The 17,448-nt window shown below is 31.5% G+C and overlaps 1 protein-coding gene across 1 annotated transcript; it reads right to left on the bottom strand.

The window, feature by feature from the left end:
• Positions 1 to 1,701: 1,701 nt before the first annotated feature.
• On the bottom strand, positions 1,702 to 5,749 carry LOC110101392 (probable 2-oxoglutarate-dependent dioxygenase At5g05600). The gene is made up of 3 exons (XM_020829274.2): positions 5,242 to 5,749; positions 3,826 to 4,156; positions 1,702 to 2,101 (listed from the first exon to the last, which is right to left on the bottom strand). Exons 1-3 carry the CDS (start codon positions 5,739 to 5,741, stop codon positions 1,856 to 1,858), a joined length of 1,077 nt encoding a protein of 358 aa, XP_020684933.1. The 5' UTR covers positions 5,742 to 5,749; the 3' UTR covers positions 1,702 to 1,855.
• Between the last annotated feature and the right edge of the window lie 11,699 nt (positions 5,750 to 17,448).

The raw sequence follows: 17,448 nt of genomic DNA, 5'->3' as shown, positions 1-17,448 counted from the left end.
TCAATTAGGAAACTAATTTGGGAACCTTTTGGATGTGGATAAACATATTGCTTCTATTTTAAAATGGTCAATTTCTAAATTCTATTGGACATCAATATTTTTCAAAGATTCCCAAAAGCCATTTAGATTAGTTCTCAAGACAATGCCCTTTAGCAAAAAGTAAGTTTTGGAAGAAAGCTTTCATTCTAAATATCAGTTGCTAAGCATGACATTCAAGTTTGTATAAAATATGCCAAAAGGTGCACAAAACATTAACAACCACATAATTATATGCTTGAAGATTCTTCCTCCTTTTAAACAGTTGTCTTGTGCTGGTTTTAGGCTTTGTTTGGGACAACATTCTTACTGCTTTTTAAAACACTTTTGTGTACAATATTTTTAGTAAAAAAAATTGTAACTAAAAAGTTGATTTATAAAACAGTAAGAAATTTTTTTTTCTGACAAAACCTTAAACCAATGCTACATTTTCATTGCTCTCATCCACGTTGGTTATTAATTCTTCTTCAAGTTGTAAAATTGAAGAGCCCAATAAACCGACTAATCTATATTTCCTCCATCACGGTCTATATAAGAAAGTTGCTTATTTTACTATACCTTCTTTGAAATGATGTGTTTGAAGAAGAAAGAAGAAGCTTTATGAGAAGAGCCCACATATCACTATGGCCTTTGCTAGCTTTTATTATTATAGTGGACTTTCTGAGTGGGAGACAAGCTATGATTGAATATTTTTATTTTTGGTTAATTATTTTTTTCTTTTTTTATCCATTACCTCTTTTTTTTTGGGACTAAGGCTCATTTTTGTATTTTCATCCAAATCATGAAAATATTGTGTTTTTTTATTGAGAAAAAGATTAAGATGCACATTAAGATGGATGATTATAATTAATTTAAAAGTCAAAAAAAGGATAAAGAGGTAGCCTAAGATTAACATTATCAAAAATATGTGAGAAAGAAAATTCTTGAATAAACTAGAGCTGTCACCACATGTAGCAGCACTCAACTTGAATAAGTGGTAGATGTGAATTTAATACTTTAACACAAATAAATTAGATAATGTTAATAATTATATGATTGAAAGATCATGTAATTTGTAGCTTGTTGAAATATTTTATAATCTTTCTAATAGTTTAACTTTGAAAGAAATTTATATATATTCTTAAAATAGTTTATTCGTAAATAGTTTATTTTCTCTGGGGCTAACCTTAAGAACATTGCCCTATTATTATTGATACGTCATCACATCTTGGTGTCTCATAAATGCTAGACCCTCTCTTCTTATCTGATTGCGTGCCGGATTTTCGTACAACGCTAAGACGTTAAACTAAATATTTCTCTACCGCCGCGAATACTCCAGGACGCAACAATTATCACAAAATTATTTTGTTGCTTTTTTATAAGTTTAGTTTTTTACTTTCAGACTTTATTATATATTGTATTATATGGATCTAAATAGTTGTCACAATTCCACGTTAAATTCAATTACTTACACATATGAAAAATTAAGAATAAATAATAACTTTAAGCAGTATATCAAACATGAAGAAAGAACATAAAATGATATCCGAAAGCTTGCATAATAATAACTAAAAATATGCAATAGGAGCTTCAAAAAGTACAACAATAATACCCCATGATGTTACACAAATATAGTGAAATATTTATCACATTAAAAAAGTACTGAATGATAGGCACATATAACAAGTTTCAACACATGTCAATATTTTTTTAGGGAGATTTAGGCCAAATCAAGCATATACATACATCATATACTTAAGCTTCAAACACAAGGCCTCTTGATTAGTAGCCAAAGCTATCAATCAATAGATCAAGATGAGTGGCATATCAATATTATTCATTACATGGCTTTTAGAGACTCGACCTGTGTCTTCCCACTTGGGCCTTTCTTCCTTATATAGAGCCTGTACTCATTAAATGTCATTGCCCTGTAAAGCTGTGGTCTATCCTGTGTTATGAGCTCCTTCACAGGCTCTAATGGAAGATCGCTCTTTGGATTGTAGAAGAAAGCGATCGACAATCGCTCTTCGGCTTCATTAACCACCACTCTGTGTTCCACACTCTTGTATGTTGCATTGCTCAATACCTGTGGCATGTTAACTTCGTATGTTTAGTTAAATTTATATGAAATGCATTCAAAGTAAATACAATCAGTTTTGTTACAATTTTTTTTTATTTGAGCATGATGAAGAAAAATAAACTTTGTAATAGTCATATAAATAATATCAAAACTCTCAACTAATATATCAAAATGAGCTGCTTATTACTTTATTTGTCTTACTTAATGCTGATCTCTCCATGCATTTGGGCGTGGGCCATCGACAGAGATCCTTAATTAAAGCTCATACCTCGCAGTTTCATCCACACAGATGCTTCCATTGTTGGGTCAAATCACTAGAATTTACTTAGTTTCTCATGCAAATATTTTCCATGCAAAGGAAAAATACTTAAAACCTTGGGGTAGCAAATCAATTTTATAATACAAATTAATTTGTAATAATGGAAGGAAATAGGATCGATAGGCACGAAAGAAGGAGAGATTATCAGGTGCGGAGTACGGATGGGGAGAAACGTCCGCACAAGTCTTATTCTGCACTAGGTACCGGCACTCGGTACCGCTGGGTAACGCTAGGTACTCATATTTATGGGGACGGTGCAAACTCCGCACCTAATATTTTTTCCGAAAGATGAGTTGTCTATATTATTAGAAGAATTTATCCCTATTCATATTCTAATTCATCACATGCACGAAAAAGAATTTCTTTATGAGCTTAACCCTACAAAAAAGATCGCATTTTTTTCAGAATAAGCACAAGAAATTTTCTAGATCTAAACTGAACTGAAAAATCTCGGCAGCATATCACGTGGAGTTGACTATGAGAGGAACGGAAGATTGCTTATTTCTTGAAAAAATAGAATCTTTTTTATAAAAAAAATATTTTGTTTTCTATTTATAAGAGTTCTCACATTGGGCGGCCATTATATCTGATGTCACATGCATTTAAGACTTATTAAATGTTTTTTTAAACTCAAACTAAATATATAACTTGTGCAAATATATAAAATGTGTTGACTTTATGTGTAAATATTTGTGGGTACTATTACAGCAATTAACGTCATTCATCATGCTGACATACTACTTAGGCCTCCTTTGAGACAGCTAAATTTTGCTTTTTCTGATTGAAAAGGTCAAAATTATTTTTAGGTTGTTATTTATATGTGATATTTTTATAAAATTGATTTTTTACATAACTTCATTTTTGTACTGTTTTAAAAAAAAATTTAGTATTAGCTTCTCCATTAGGGTTTAGGCCAAAGTTTTTAAAACTACTTTCTATAAAAAGCATCGGCTAACTAAAAGAAGCCTTAGTTAATTTCAAGAACTGAAAGCGTAGTTATGAGGGACAAGCTACATATATAATTTCTAACATTAGCTTCCAATTAAGAGGTTTTAAGTTCAAATTTTACGTATGTGATGTGTGTAAATTTATTTTAATTGACCTAAAAATTCTAAAAAAAAGTTAAGCACAAAATAGACATATGAAATGGGACAAAAATTGTACAAATAATTTTATATGTATATGCATGAAACAATACAGTGATTATTGAGATTTATCTCAATGTGATAGCTAGTAAAGAATAATTTCTGTAAATTTCTGTAAAGAATCTCTTTTATGAATTTTAATATACGAAGAAATAATGCATTGAATCTTTAGGCAAAGCCCTCGACCAACTAAAGTAGAGACAAATGACAGTTATAAAAGAAGAAGAACTTCATATAAGATTTGTGTGGGTGATGATGGTATTAACCTGAATCTGATCTCCAACATTGATGATGAGAGCACCCGGGATCGGGTTGACGGTGACCCAGTCGTTCCCCTTGCGCACCTGAAGCCCGGGAACCCGGTCGTCGGCGAGGAGGACAGTGAGCCCACCCGGGTCAGAGTGGGCTGACAGCCCGAGGGTTAGTTCGGGTTGTGGGCATGTAGGATAGTAGTTAACCCTCATGCAGGCTCCAATCTCTTCTCCTCCAAACTTCTCCTTCAGAAACCCTACGTCAAATCCCAGGCTCATTGATAACACCTTCATCACTGTTTCACATAAGTTAACCATCTGTCTTCCATACTCCTCGGTAATTTCCCTATAATCATATAGCACAAATATTCCAACTTATTAAGAAAAAAAATTGTTTTTCTAAGTTAAATTCTAGCATTTATCATCAAAATATAACATAAGAAGATGAATCTCAACGTTATTTCATGTGAAGCTGATAATATTTCGAGAGATTATTATGTATATGGTTTCCGGATCGTTCAGAGGCGAATTCGGATGCATCACATCACCTGAATATACTCAGCCGTATGAATGACATGGCGCATCTCAATTTATCTTCTCACGTAATAATTTTTCCAATATTTCTCATGCATTAAAACTATTATAACGCCCGAAAGGATAAGCATGTAGTAAATAAGAATTAATGGTGGATAGCTATTCCCTTATTTTATCATTTTTATATAAAAAGATGTGAAGGCTGATTCTCATATGGCTCTCCTTTTTATAATACATTAAAACCTATCAAAGTAGCTAGGGTTCGAATTCTCTGCAATTAAGCACGATAAAATTTTACAATTTATCTTAAAAATGAGTTGCTTGAGTAAAGTAGCAACTTTCAGAATCTGAATACTTGAAAAATAATAATGAATCAATTAAATTCAATTCATCCAACTTGTATTGCACACTTGAAATGAACGAAACTCCATCTTTCTAAAACATTTTGATCAAAATAAAACAAACCTTTAATAAAATATAAAGTCAAATTTTATATTCCTTGCGTCCGAACTTCAATCAAAATAGGTCACACTATATGTACAGAATTTGTGTATAATTTCTATATAGACTGTGTAAAATTATACATTTTGTATAGACGATGTAACCTATTTTGATTAGTTTTACGGACAACACACGCAATAATTTCTCCCTTTCATAAGTGGGCAAATTATTTTGTGCGGATGCCGCCATCTAGAGATCTGCCAAAATGTGCCATGTCGTCCACTGCTCGATACATGGCTCGGTACTGATACCGATACCACTGACATGACAAATTTTAATTGGCCTCCAGATAATGAGCTGCGTTCGGCGTCCTCACATAATAATATCTCAAGTGATAAAAAAAGGAATGATATATATAACAATCACTATTCGTGATAGAGGAAGCAAAATATATACCTGCAAGCACCAGGAACCGTTGGCCACTTATCAAAGTTCTTAATACAGTGTGGCAGAAGATGAAGGTAGAAATAATCACCCCAGTCGAGAGACGAATCCTTCTCAACACCAAGCCTGCTTCCATAACCCTCATAAGTCCTCGGCGAATTAGCCAACTTCTTCTTCTCCTCCATTGGAAGTTTAAAAAACTCTCTCCATACCCCCAGCACCGCTCTAACCACTTCCATATCAACGCCATGGTTAACCACCTGGAAGAATCCCCAATCACGACAAGCATCAGAGATTGCACGAATCACGGCGCGGCAATCAACGACTCCCCCCGCCAGTTTCCCGAGATCGATAATCGGGATACTCAGTTCACGACCCGCCGATGATCCGGGCACCGTGGGGCGGTCGGCGGCTGGTTTCACGTACTTATTGGGGATTAATGTGGAGCCGCTCTCGGCGATGGATTGAACGGCGACCACCGGTTCAGGCCAGTCATGGAGCAGTGAATCCATTGTTTTCAGTTTGTGAGATTTTGGAGCTGGTTGCTGTGGAATATAAAGACAGGAGATCCAGGGGTTGGGATGTAAATCTGAAGATGTTTTGTGGTGGGGATGGAAATTGGAGAAGTTAGAAGGGAGTTGGACACTTTGTACTGCGGCGAAAGCGACGGAGAGAGAGAAATTAAGGGAAGAAAACGTGCGAAAAAAGAGGGACAGAGAGGTGTTGGGCTTTAAATAAATAAATAAATTTAGAAAATTAAAGTAAAACATTCTAATTTGGGGCAGGGTCTGTTAACCATCTGGACAGGTTATTATTAGAATATTTAATATATTTAAAAGAGAGTTATTGATAATTAATGAGTCATTAAGATATTAAATATAAATTTAATTCTAATTAATATGAAATGGGGGGAGAGAATATAGGCCTGCATGTGCTCCCACTTGTCTTGTAGCTTCGCCTATAAGAGAAATACACACATATTTCTTAATCTTATTAAATAAGTTAAATAAATATTTTATAAGAAAAAAATTTATGAAACAAATGAAGAATCATTTCTTTGTTCAACAATATTATTTTTATTTAATAAAAATATATTTAATCATATTGAGCTTAAGAGAATTAGGCCTCCTTTGAGATGGGTTTTTTATTATTTTTTAAACCCATTGTTTAAAAAAAAATAATTCACAAAAATTTTAAATTAGAAAGCAATAAATTATATAAATTTTTGATAATATAAAAATTTAAGATGACTTTCTTCTTATTTGTAAATTAATTTTTAATATAAATTTTTTAAATTATATTAAAATTTTTGATAATATAAAAATATTTTATAAAATAATAACACATTTTTCCTAAACGAAACTTTAATGCATGCTCCAACTTGTTCATAGCTTGGCCTATAAGAGAAAAGTATCTATTAATATAACCTTTTTCTAAGCACAACATTGAATGTATTTTAAATTATTATAGTATTATAATAAATGCTAGGCCTTTTTATTTTATTAGATAAGTAAAGATTCTAAATAATTATTTATACTATAAAATATTTTGGTAAAAAGTAAAGAGCAATTTTGTACTTCCAAGAAGAACAAGTTTCAAGGCATTTTTATTAAATATTCCAATTAAGTTTTGATTATATTTTTTTATAATATTCGGTGATGAGTATAGAAATACTGAAATAGAACATAATTATTCAATTAATTTTAAAATGAATTTAATAATTTTATAATTTCTAATTATTATATTCTCACATGTTTTTATTAAATTTTATTTTTAAAGTAAATTTGAAAGAGAAAGCAGTTAGCTTCTCCATAAAATATTTTGAAAATAATACAAATTGCTGAGTCGGTTTTTGTCTTCCTGAATAAAGAGGAAAAATAGTTATTATATGTATATTTTTTAATCCGGATTTCGGCCCGGTTTTTGTCATCCTTAAGCTTTCTGACGGCGATGAGGCCGACAAAGCAGGCCTCGCGGAGGACGGCGACCGCTAGCTGTATTCTTACGCGGTTGGTCGGTTCAGCGCTTAGCTCATAGTACAGTGTACTTCCGGTTCGATTCGGATCAGCCGACCCGGCGCGTTTCGTGGAAATGGGCCGGCTTGAAGTCGGCAACAGGTGTCGGCCCAATAAACTGGGCTTTGCCACACACGAAAAACATATGCTTCAGGCGCGCTTTTGTGCGCCGGAATTTAGAAATGGATGGGCCGGATATGTTGAGTTGGTGTCAAGTCACATTTATCAAGCAATTATTAAAAATTTAATGGAATCTCCCATATTATCTATAATATATGTGCTTGTGCAATCAAATATATTTATAAAAGACTACCTTCCTAATTAATGACATGATTTTTTAAATATGTAATATATTAAAATCTATGATGTATGAATACCAATATAAGAATACATTTGTAATATAACAAACATATAAGACATATTTATTATTAAAATTAGAAGGGACAAAAACTTCTAATATGGCATTTATAATTTTTATATTTGAAGAATTAAAATAATTAAATAATAATTATACAAGTTAAATAATCATAAAATCCCAAAATCATAATATATAAAAAATCATGATAATTAAGGATGCAAAAAATGAAGAAAAAAAGGGGTCACCTACGTTACGTAAATATTATGTGTTACAAAATTAAAGAAATAACAATTGGCACGTATAGAGAGGATAGTTGAGTTGTTAAACATGGTGAACATGTGTGTGCGATATTTTTTTTAATCTTTTTGTTAAACTTGTAGATGATATGTCTGGTACATGTTGGCGACGTGCAACATGTTTGTCATGTCTTAAACGTGTAAAAAATTACCTAATGTCTTATAAGTGATTGTCCTTGCATCATTGAGAAAGCACCCATTGATCCGGCCACTAAACATCACTTTTTAGTTCATTGGATCGGAAGATCAAATTACCTATTGATAATACTTGTTGACAGCTGACCTCACATAGTGGGACAAAGGCTTGATGTTGTTGTTGTTGTTGTGTAATACATGTTGATCTATACTAATTTAGAAAATTTAACTCTACAATTAATAAAAGACTAATTTTATTTTAACTCTATGTAGTAGAGTTTAACTAAGCCCGTAGGAGCTGATGTAGCACACCATATGAGAAATTATAATCAAGTAAAAGCTCAATTACAAGATTTAAAGATAGCGCTCATGAAACATATAAAAAAGGGCTCAATTAAAAACCTAGAAATAGCCCATAATTTAAAATAATGTAAATATAATTTTTATTTTTCACCAGGGACATATGTAGCCAACCATGTTATAATCTGGTGTGGATAAGACATTTAAAAATAGATTGTTTGAACTCCTAAGAGTCTTCTAATGCCTATGAATATGGGTTGATATGTATTAAAAGTTTTAGTTTTTTAAATGGAATATTTTTTGAAGAGAAGTGCTCTTTATTTGCTTTGGTTTTAGAGACTTCAAGTGTATGCCTTTTTTGATGAGATTATGTGACTATCTTTTTTATATATTAAATTTTTATTCATCTTCTCTTAGCACTTGCTCTCAATCTTTTTCACATGTCCCTTGCAGTGTAATCATCCCCCAAGAATAAGCACCACCCACCCAAGCTTCACCACCAATCCAAAACCCGGTCTATAGCTCTCAATCAAATTAAGTATGACTAGGACCTAATATTACTCCATACCACTCAACACCCACTTAAACTCCACTAAGTATTACCAACTAGTCCATATCATTAGTCTACATCGTATGCTAACCATCAAACATCATTTCTATCCATTCTACCCACCAAAAAAATCATTTTCTAAAAAAAGAAAAAAATTCCAAATCAACCCAAACTAGCCCAATGCTGACTTGTATGGACTACCACTAAATATGTATACTCCCCTCAAAATTTGACCATAAACTCTAGATAACACCCTTAGATATTAAAATAAAATTACGTAGTATTATCTTGCATTTAATTTCACCAAAAGGTTATACACTACCATAAAAAGTATGGGTTAGGAGTGTAGGATAGGTATCATGGTGGAGTAGAGGGGTATGAAAAAATTTGGTTAATAAGCATCTAGGTGGCTTAGGAAAGATTTGTTTTAACTAGTTGAATCATCTACAATGGAATGGACACATTAAGAAATCCTTCAAATTTGTTAGCCTTGATGATCTTAAGGATTTGTGGTTGTCACATTGGGTAGTTATCATGGTGAGTTGAATGCTGACTATATGTTTATTGTTGGACATGAGAAAATTGAGAGTTGATGGCATAATGGAGTCATTAATATGCAGAGAGGAGAAGCCATCATTCAGTAAGGAGGTTATTGATTCTTCTATTAGGTGGGATTCAATTTAGTTACACAAAAGCTCTGATACCATAAAATGAAATGAGATCAAAGATAGCTTGAAATTCAAAAGCCATATAATGAATAAAGGAGGAGAAGAACGATAAAGAGGAAGAGTGAAGACTACAAAAGTTTTTTTTCGATTTTTTCATTCTAAACCCAAGGTTCTAGAGTACAAGGTTTATATGGAAGCAAAAGGCTACTCATAGTATGAAGAATGTTAAAATACAATTATTTGATGGTGTATGAGCAATGGAGATCATCTAGTCTATTAATATCAGATGGTTTAGAGGAAGTGGTGTTGCATATATGCTTCTTTTATTTATTCCTTCTATTTGGTGAAATGAACATTATTATTAGTATTACTTGAATATAATCATTTTTTTGCAAATAATGATCTAAATTATAAATAAGAGATCAGAGGATGAGCTCAACACATGATCATATCACATCAGTCTCACAATTTGAATCAAAAGTCTAATAAATTATAAGAATTCATCTCTATTGTCTTTGCAGGCACATATCATATTTACTAACATATAAGAATTATAAGATGTCATCAAATTTTATTAATCATAAATTATTTTGAATCTAATAGAACTGACATATACATATGGGTTATATTTTAAGATTGCACACAACTTCAACTACTAATAAAAGAAGATTAAAAAAAATTTGAGAGCAATGAGCCTTCTAAGCTTGCAATTCCTATAGCTCATCTAATCTTTACATACAAGAGCTTCCTTTTCTATCCTCCCTAATCCTAACACGCCTTATCGCTAAAATCCAAACCCTTTAATGACATCTATTCTCAAATAAATATGTGAAATCATGAAAGTTATCTTATAAGGCTTCATTTGGACAGCTTCTTTCATGCTTTCTAAGGCAACTTTTTAGTAAAAAAAAATTTTGAATTAAAATTTTTATACTAAAAATTATTTTAGAAAGCAGTAAAAAAATTATCCAAATAAAACCTAAAAGTGCTGCTTAAAAAGTAAAGAAAATCATATATAATAATTCATTAACTGAAATGATAAAATAGATTACTTGATGCAGCTCATTATTCTGATAATCTATTAAGAATTATCTATAACTAATCAATAATAAAAATAATAATGATTTTAAAACAAGCTAAATGAAATTTGTAGACAAAGAAAAGCAATAAAAAGAAATGTGTGAGAGAAAAATATTCTATTCACATTATCTTGTTTTTGTCCTTATGTCATATCCAGATGATTATAAAGTAAACTATTATAAAATAATTAATTAATACAATGAGATGTGCTATACAAGAGGATAAATTAAAAATATAGAAACTTATTTTTGTCTTACTATAAAGAGTTTGACACAATGAGCTTTAAATGTTGAAATCAAACTAAATTTTTATTTTTCAATGTGGCCCAAAATATTTTAATCATCACAAGTTCTAACTCATCACAATGTAAAATAAGTTGGTTGATAAAGCTGGGAAATTTTAGGATTTACAGTTTGATCCACTCAAGACAAATCTATTGAACAATATAAAATATTTTTTTTTTCAAACAAAATTTTATTCCAAATAAGAAAAGTGCAGTACAAGCAAGATCCGAAAATCAAAATACATCAGAGAAGGGACATGGAAGCAAAAGCAACATAACAAAGAACTTAACTAACAATCAAGGATGCAGTACAAAGAGCCAATAGCTGACTCAAGGTGGCAGCCCCCAGCAATGACCCTGCAGTCAGGCTCGGTCCATCCATTGGTGACAAACACATAAGAAATCACATCATCAGCCAAGGCAACCACCAAGCAGAAGGCTTACCACCAAGGTTGCCAACAAACCCTGGTTAACACATAAGAAATCTAAGTCATTACACATGCTTAGCATTAAGCATCATAACATAGAAAGTACCATTCAGTTTGAGATTAAAGAAAAATTTATGAATTGCATCGATGGACGATCGACAATTCGGGAAGAAATCAACCAAGGAAAACTTGAACGACGCCACCAAAGCAAGCACCTCTTCCTCAGAAACCCAAAGAGACAGTAAACCACAGTGAGTAACGGCTTTAAGCTCGGGAAAAACCGTCGAGGCATGCCAACCAGAGAACGGTCGGAGGAGGACAATCTAAAAAAAGACAAAAAAAAAAATAATAGTAATGACACAACAAAGCCAAGAAAACCAAAAGAAAGGCACCTCCAAGACATCTGCGGCCAAAAGAGGCTGAGAAGAGCCGGTGGCCTGCTAGGAGCAAACCCTAGCAGAGCGCGCGAGCGATCGTTTCCAAATGGCAGTATGGTGCATATTTTCAACTCTGGAACTATTGAACAATATAAAATAATTCTTGAAAAGCAAATAGTAATTTAGGTTTCATTTGAGATAATTTTTTTTTATTTTTGTTTTCTAAAATAGTTTTCTAGTACAAAAAATTGAATTAGAAATTTTTGTACTAGAAAGCCATTTTAGAAAGCAGCAAGAAAGCTGTCTCAAATAAAGCCTTAAATTCATCAATGAATATAGATTAAAGTTGCATTTGAAATGGATTTTTTACTGGTTTCTAAAATAACTTTTTAGCACAAAAATTTCTTAAACTAAAAAAATTTATACTAAAAAGCTGCTTCATAAAATAATAAGAAAGCCATCCCAAACAAAACTTAATTTTATATATTAGCTTACCCTTAAGCAGAAGCAAATCTAGGAAGAATTCAGGGTGAGCAATTGGCCCCCTTCTCACTCTTATTAAAAGAAAATTCATTTCTATTTCACACCTAAAGTTATACATGCCCTAATTTTATTTTGTCCATCATAAGAAAACAAGAAATTTCTACCTTTACCAATGAGTTGAAGAGAAACTTAAAGATAACAGTGGGCCCGTCGCATCATAATAGAGTTGAAATTACTAAGATACATTGTATTGTCAACTTCCATAATGCAATCATTCAATTATTGATTGTTGAGCAATACACAAGAGTTTGAACAACATATGATATATATTTTACTAATTACTCAAACAACATTCAATTTCTAGAATATAACACATTCAACAATCGTATAAGCAATAAATAGAGATACTAATATGGAACGAGGCCCTAGGGTATCAATGAAAAGGGTCGAATCTGTCAAGAAAACCATAGTGGAATAGATCCTAAGCAAGGAATGATGATATTGATATCAAGGGTGTCCATCGTACTTCGGAAGAAACCTCAGCTAAATGTAGTGACGGCTGATAGCCTAGAAACATTGAGAAGGTGGCTAGGGCATAGAAGCTAGAAATGGTGAACATGCTATTATAGCCACTGGTAACCAAAGAACCAAAAACAACGACGAGTGGAGGAGCAGAGGGCAGCTATGGTCAATACTTTCTTTGCGAGATATCCTAATAGGACAATGAAATCTTGATCGAATTAATTAATCTTTTCTACACCTTTTTCCCAAAGACTTAACACCTAGCAAACCTTTAAATAATTAAGCTTGACGAACTCATTAATCAAGAGCGCCTCTTGAATGGGAAGCCTAATTATATATTAGGGCTAACAAGTCTCAAACTCCATGTCTAAGTAAACCTTCCTTAAATATCAGAAGAAAATTATATAGTGTGTAAATTTAATATAACACATAGAAAACTCCCAACTCAAAGAGGCTATGGAGTCTTTTTACTATAGCGATCATATAGGTCTAAGGATTCAATTTATCTCTTCTTATCAGTAATCGCAAGGCATGAGGCCTTTGCAAATCCTTCCATCATTGTTAATGGCCTGATTCTCTACCTTTTATTATAATTTTCTTAATTATAATGCTTATGGTAGAGCTAAATAGTTATTTTAGTTAAAATTTCTTAGCAACACAAACAATAATCATTCTTAAAAATAAAAAAAAATTAGAAAGCAAGCACGGATGTGCATACTTTTGCACATATTTAAAAAATAATAATAAATAAGTTATTTTGAAATATCGTATTAAAAATAATTATAACTCAAAAATATTATAAAGAACGTTAAATTAATCCTATATAAAAAAAATAGGAGTATTTAGATGTATACCACAAAATTTTTATATATTTGCATATCAAATGCCTAAATTTTTATATTTATTTATGTAATGCTTTAGTGTCTCATTTACATTAAAATTTACAAATAAAATCATATAGCTCACTTTACAAAAATTAGAATTAGTGTTATTTTTTTATTAATTTAAATATTTATGTTTTAGATATGCAAATATAAAAATTTAGGAAGTAGATATATAGAGAGATTAGAATTTGGTGGTATGTATGTAATTTTTTTGGGAAAAAAAACATTAAAATAAAATAAATCGATAACTCTTACATGGGGCATCATCGTCTGTAGGAATTTTTATTTGGTCAGGACACATGACGTAGCTCTACATCCAGACGTCAATAAAATGTCGCCACGTGTTCTTACTCTTTACCGTGCGGCCCAACGACCCGGCCCGGACCGGAACCCGGTATTGCTATGTATTAGCTGATTTGTGCAAACCAGGGTATTGATAGGTATTGCTCGGCAACGAGAAACACCATTCTGTCAAGACCAATATCGAGCAATACCCTTTTTTTGCTAGGTATTGCTCGGTATTGGTAGTTATTGCTTGGTATTGATCTTGAAAGAGCGATATTTCTCATTATTGTCAAGCAATATCTAGCAATAACGAGCAATACCTATCAATACACGAACATAGCAATACCGGATTCCGGTCCGGGTTAGATTGTCGGGCCGCGCGGTAAAGAGTAAGAGCACGTGACGACATTTTATTGGCGTCCGGATGTAGAGCTACGCCAGGTGTCCTGACCTAATATAAGTTCATGTCTAGGTGGTCGAGGACATCTCAGCACACCTACGCCAAGTGATTAATTGGTCACATGAGCTCGAAATGATACCGTTATGAAAAAAATATTTATTTTATTAGAATAAATTAAAAATAATTAAGTATTTTTTTAACATAAATATAATAATGACTATTTAATTAATTTTTATATTATACTTATTTCTAAATAGTTTAATGTTGAAATAGAATATTATTATTGAAAAATCTTTTCACCACCGTAACCTGTTGACAAAACTCTCATGAGCTCATGATAGGCCAACAAAATATATATATTCAGAAACCGAACGTCAAAACTTTGATTTTAATTGGGATGATTCAAATCAAATATTTTTATTTAAAAAAAAAACATAATATTGATTTTGCTAATTTATATTTAATATGTAATTACATAAATATTTATACCTATTATTACTTATATATAATTCAACGGTCTCTAATTTAAATGGCATGAATCATAGTTCTTAAAGTAAAGTTACAGATTTAAAGTAAGAACAACAACTTAGAAGGACAATAAGAAAAAAAATAATAATAAGTTTATTATTTTATGATTTATTATATTAGGGGTGTAAGGAGTTAAGTCGGCACAAGCTCAACTCGATAAATGGCTCGTGAACCAAACTAGATGCACTAATAAGCCAAGCTTGAGCCACCCCTGACAGCTTGACTAGACTCGTTATCTCTGAACCGACTCATTTAAAAAAGTATAAATATAAAATAAACTAAACATATATTAATATTCATGATTTTAAGTACAAAATTGTTAAAAATGTTTGTAAATTACATTTCAATTTTTTATATTAAGTGATTATTTGTTCATTTTTTAATTTATCATTTTATTATAATAATTTTTGAATCATAAGCATTTTATCTCTTTCAAAATAAACGAGCCGCCTCAAACTCGTAGAATAAAGCTCCAGACAAGTTCGAACTCGATCAACTAATTAAGCTCAAACCTAGAGTGACACGAGCTCGATCGGCTCGACTCGTTTATACCCCTAATTATAATTATTATTATAAAGATAGACTATTAAGTACTTATTTAGAAAATATTACTTTTTTCTTCGCTAATTAAAGACAATTTTCTTTCCTAATAAAATACCAATCATTTGACATTTTACATAATTTTTTAAAGTTCGAAATATCATATTTGCCTTCAGCCACCAAAATTAGACACATTACCAAAAAAAAAAGCGCAGACGAATCTTTAAGACAAAATTCATTGCATTTGATTTATTCTTTAAAAAGGAGGTTAGTATATTTAACTTACTGTTCCATATAATCAAATATATTAATTATTAGTCTCCCAATGTGCCAAAACAAAAATAAAAAAAAATGGACTGCTATTTTAATAAAGAAATTGTCTATGGGGGCATGTGAGGTAGGTGTTTTAAGAGGTCAAAAATGCAAATAAATATGAATTATGTAATAAAATTTAATAATTTATAAATGATGATGATTATAGCATATGTTGTACTTCACATACTAACATATTAATATAAAGTACAAAATTATGGGTATGGGCAGGTTGCCGACATGAAAATTAAAAAAATATATATATATATTTTTTCTCTTAACCCTTAGAGCTAAATGACGAAGCTTCTTCTTTAATTGGCTTTAGGTCCAAATTAGCACATGTCCTATCTATTTTGATAAATTTGGATGCTTAGATGCATTATTAGCTCCCTCAATCCCTCTACTTGAGTCAATCTAACATGAGGGTTTTTTTAACCTTTTGCTTTATTTTATTCTTCGAATCTTTCATTTTTCTTTATTTGTGTCTTCGTCGTTCTTATAGGGCAACTTCCGTAGATATCGAAATATTAGATTATTTATAATTGTGCTATTTGGTATGTCATAGTATTAGAATCTTCAGTGCATGATTTATTTAGGTTTGGTTTGATACGATTTGTTTAATATTTCTTAAAGCTGTTTTCTAGTACAAGATTTTTTATATTTGTACTAAAAAGCTACTTTAAGAAACAGTAAGAAAGTCATCCCAAGTAAAATCTTAGTCATAATAGATAGTATATTTAATGAAAATTTATTTTATCATACTCTCTAATATGATTTTGAGAATGATTTTACGAGCATCGAGATGTGATAGTTCACAATGAGAATGGTTTTAAGTCCACTAATTCACTTATACAAATCCATGAATTTTTTGGCATGAAGCACAATGCTTGTGCCAAGAATTGGATTAGGGGATATTGAACTATCAATTTTTTTTTTTTTTTTTTTTTTTTTTTTTTTGTATGATCTCTTCTACTAATTTTCAATTACTTTCAAAAAGAAAAAAAAAGTCTAAAATTTTGCTTGAAATTCCACTAAATTTCTCATAGAAAATAAATGCACTATCATTTCACAAATGAATCACATTCTTTGTATGACAGAGAAAAATTGGTTTAAAAGATTGAAGTTTTGGCCTAAACGCACTACTTTTTCTATTTTCATCTATCATTTATGTTATTTTTTCTCTCATTGTTTATCTCTTGCAAGGACTAATGGGCATAGCAAAATGGACAGGAGGGGTTCACAAAAATTACTGAGGTACTGCTTGATTTACTGAAAAAAGAATGAGCAGAATAAAAAAATGAAGTATAAAAGAAATCTTGTGTATTTAAAATATTTGAAGTTATTATGATGAGTGTAGAAGAAATGAAAGAGATTCTTTCTATTGGCTTAAAGTAAAATGATAGAGGTGTCCGATGGTGACAACAACATGAGTGGAAGTCGATAAGGGGCTGTGGCGACTAGTTGTTGCATCAATGGTGGCTGGATTCGGGGACAGTGACAGCTAGCTGTTGCGTAAACAGTGGTAGCTCAGAGAAGGTTGGTTGAGGTCGTCGATGGTTGGCAATGCCAGGTTGTGGCCTGGGCCGGAACCACATAGTTCTTAGGGGGGGCAATTGCCCCCCTCAAAAAAAAAAAAAATTTATAAGAGTCAAAACATAATTTTTTTTATATAGGAGAATAAAAAAAATTTTTTGCCCCTCCTAAAAAATTACTTTTGCCCCTTCTAAAAAATTCTTGTCCTAACTTGCCCTAAAATATCTATATATTTCTTCACA

This window comes from Dendrobium catenatum, unplaced genomic scaffold, assembly GCF_001605985.2.
Source record: "Dendrobium catenatum unplaced genomic scaffold, ASM160598v2 fragScaff_scaffold_1553, whole genome shotgun sequence".
NCBI lineage: Eukaryota > Viridiplantae > Streptophyta > Magnoliopsida > Asparagales > Orchidaceae > Dendrobium > Dendrobium catenatum.
The sequence above is the reverse complement of the archived record's forward strand: the minus strand, read 5'-3'. Positions and strand labels throughout refer to the sequence as shown.

Excerpts from the sequence above, each read along its gene's own strand:
- LOC110101392 (XM_020829274.2), bottom strand. The coding sequence starts at position 5,741 with ATGGATTCACTGCTCCATGACTGGCCTGAACCGGTGGTCGCCGTTCAA. Across the intron at positions 4,157-5,241 it reads ACGGTTCCTGGTGCTTGCAG|GGAAATTACCGAGGAGTATG; the intron begins GTATATATTTTG and ends ATATGATTATAG. Across the intron at positions 2,102-3,825 it reads ATGTTGGAGATCAGATTCAG|GTATTGAGCAATGCAACATA; the intron begins GTTAATACCATC and ends AACATGCCACAG.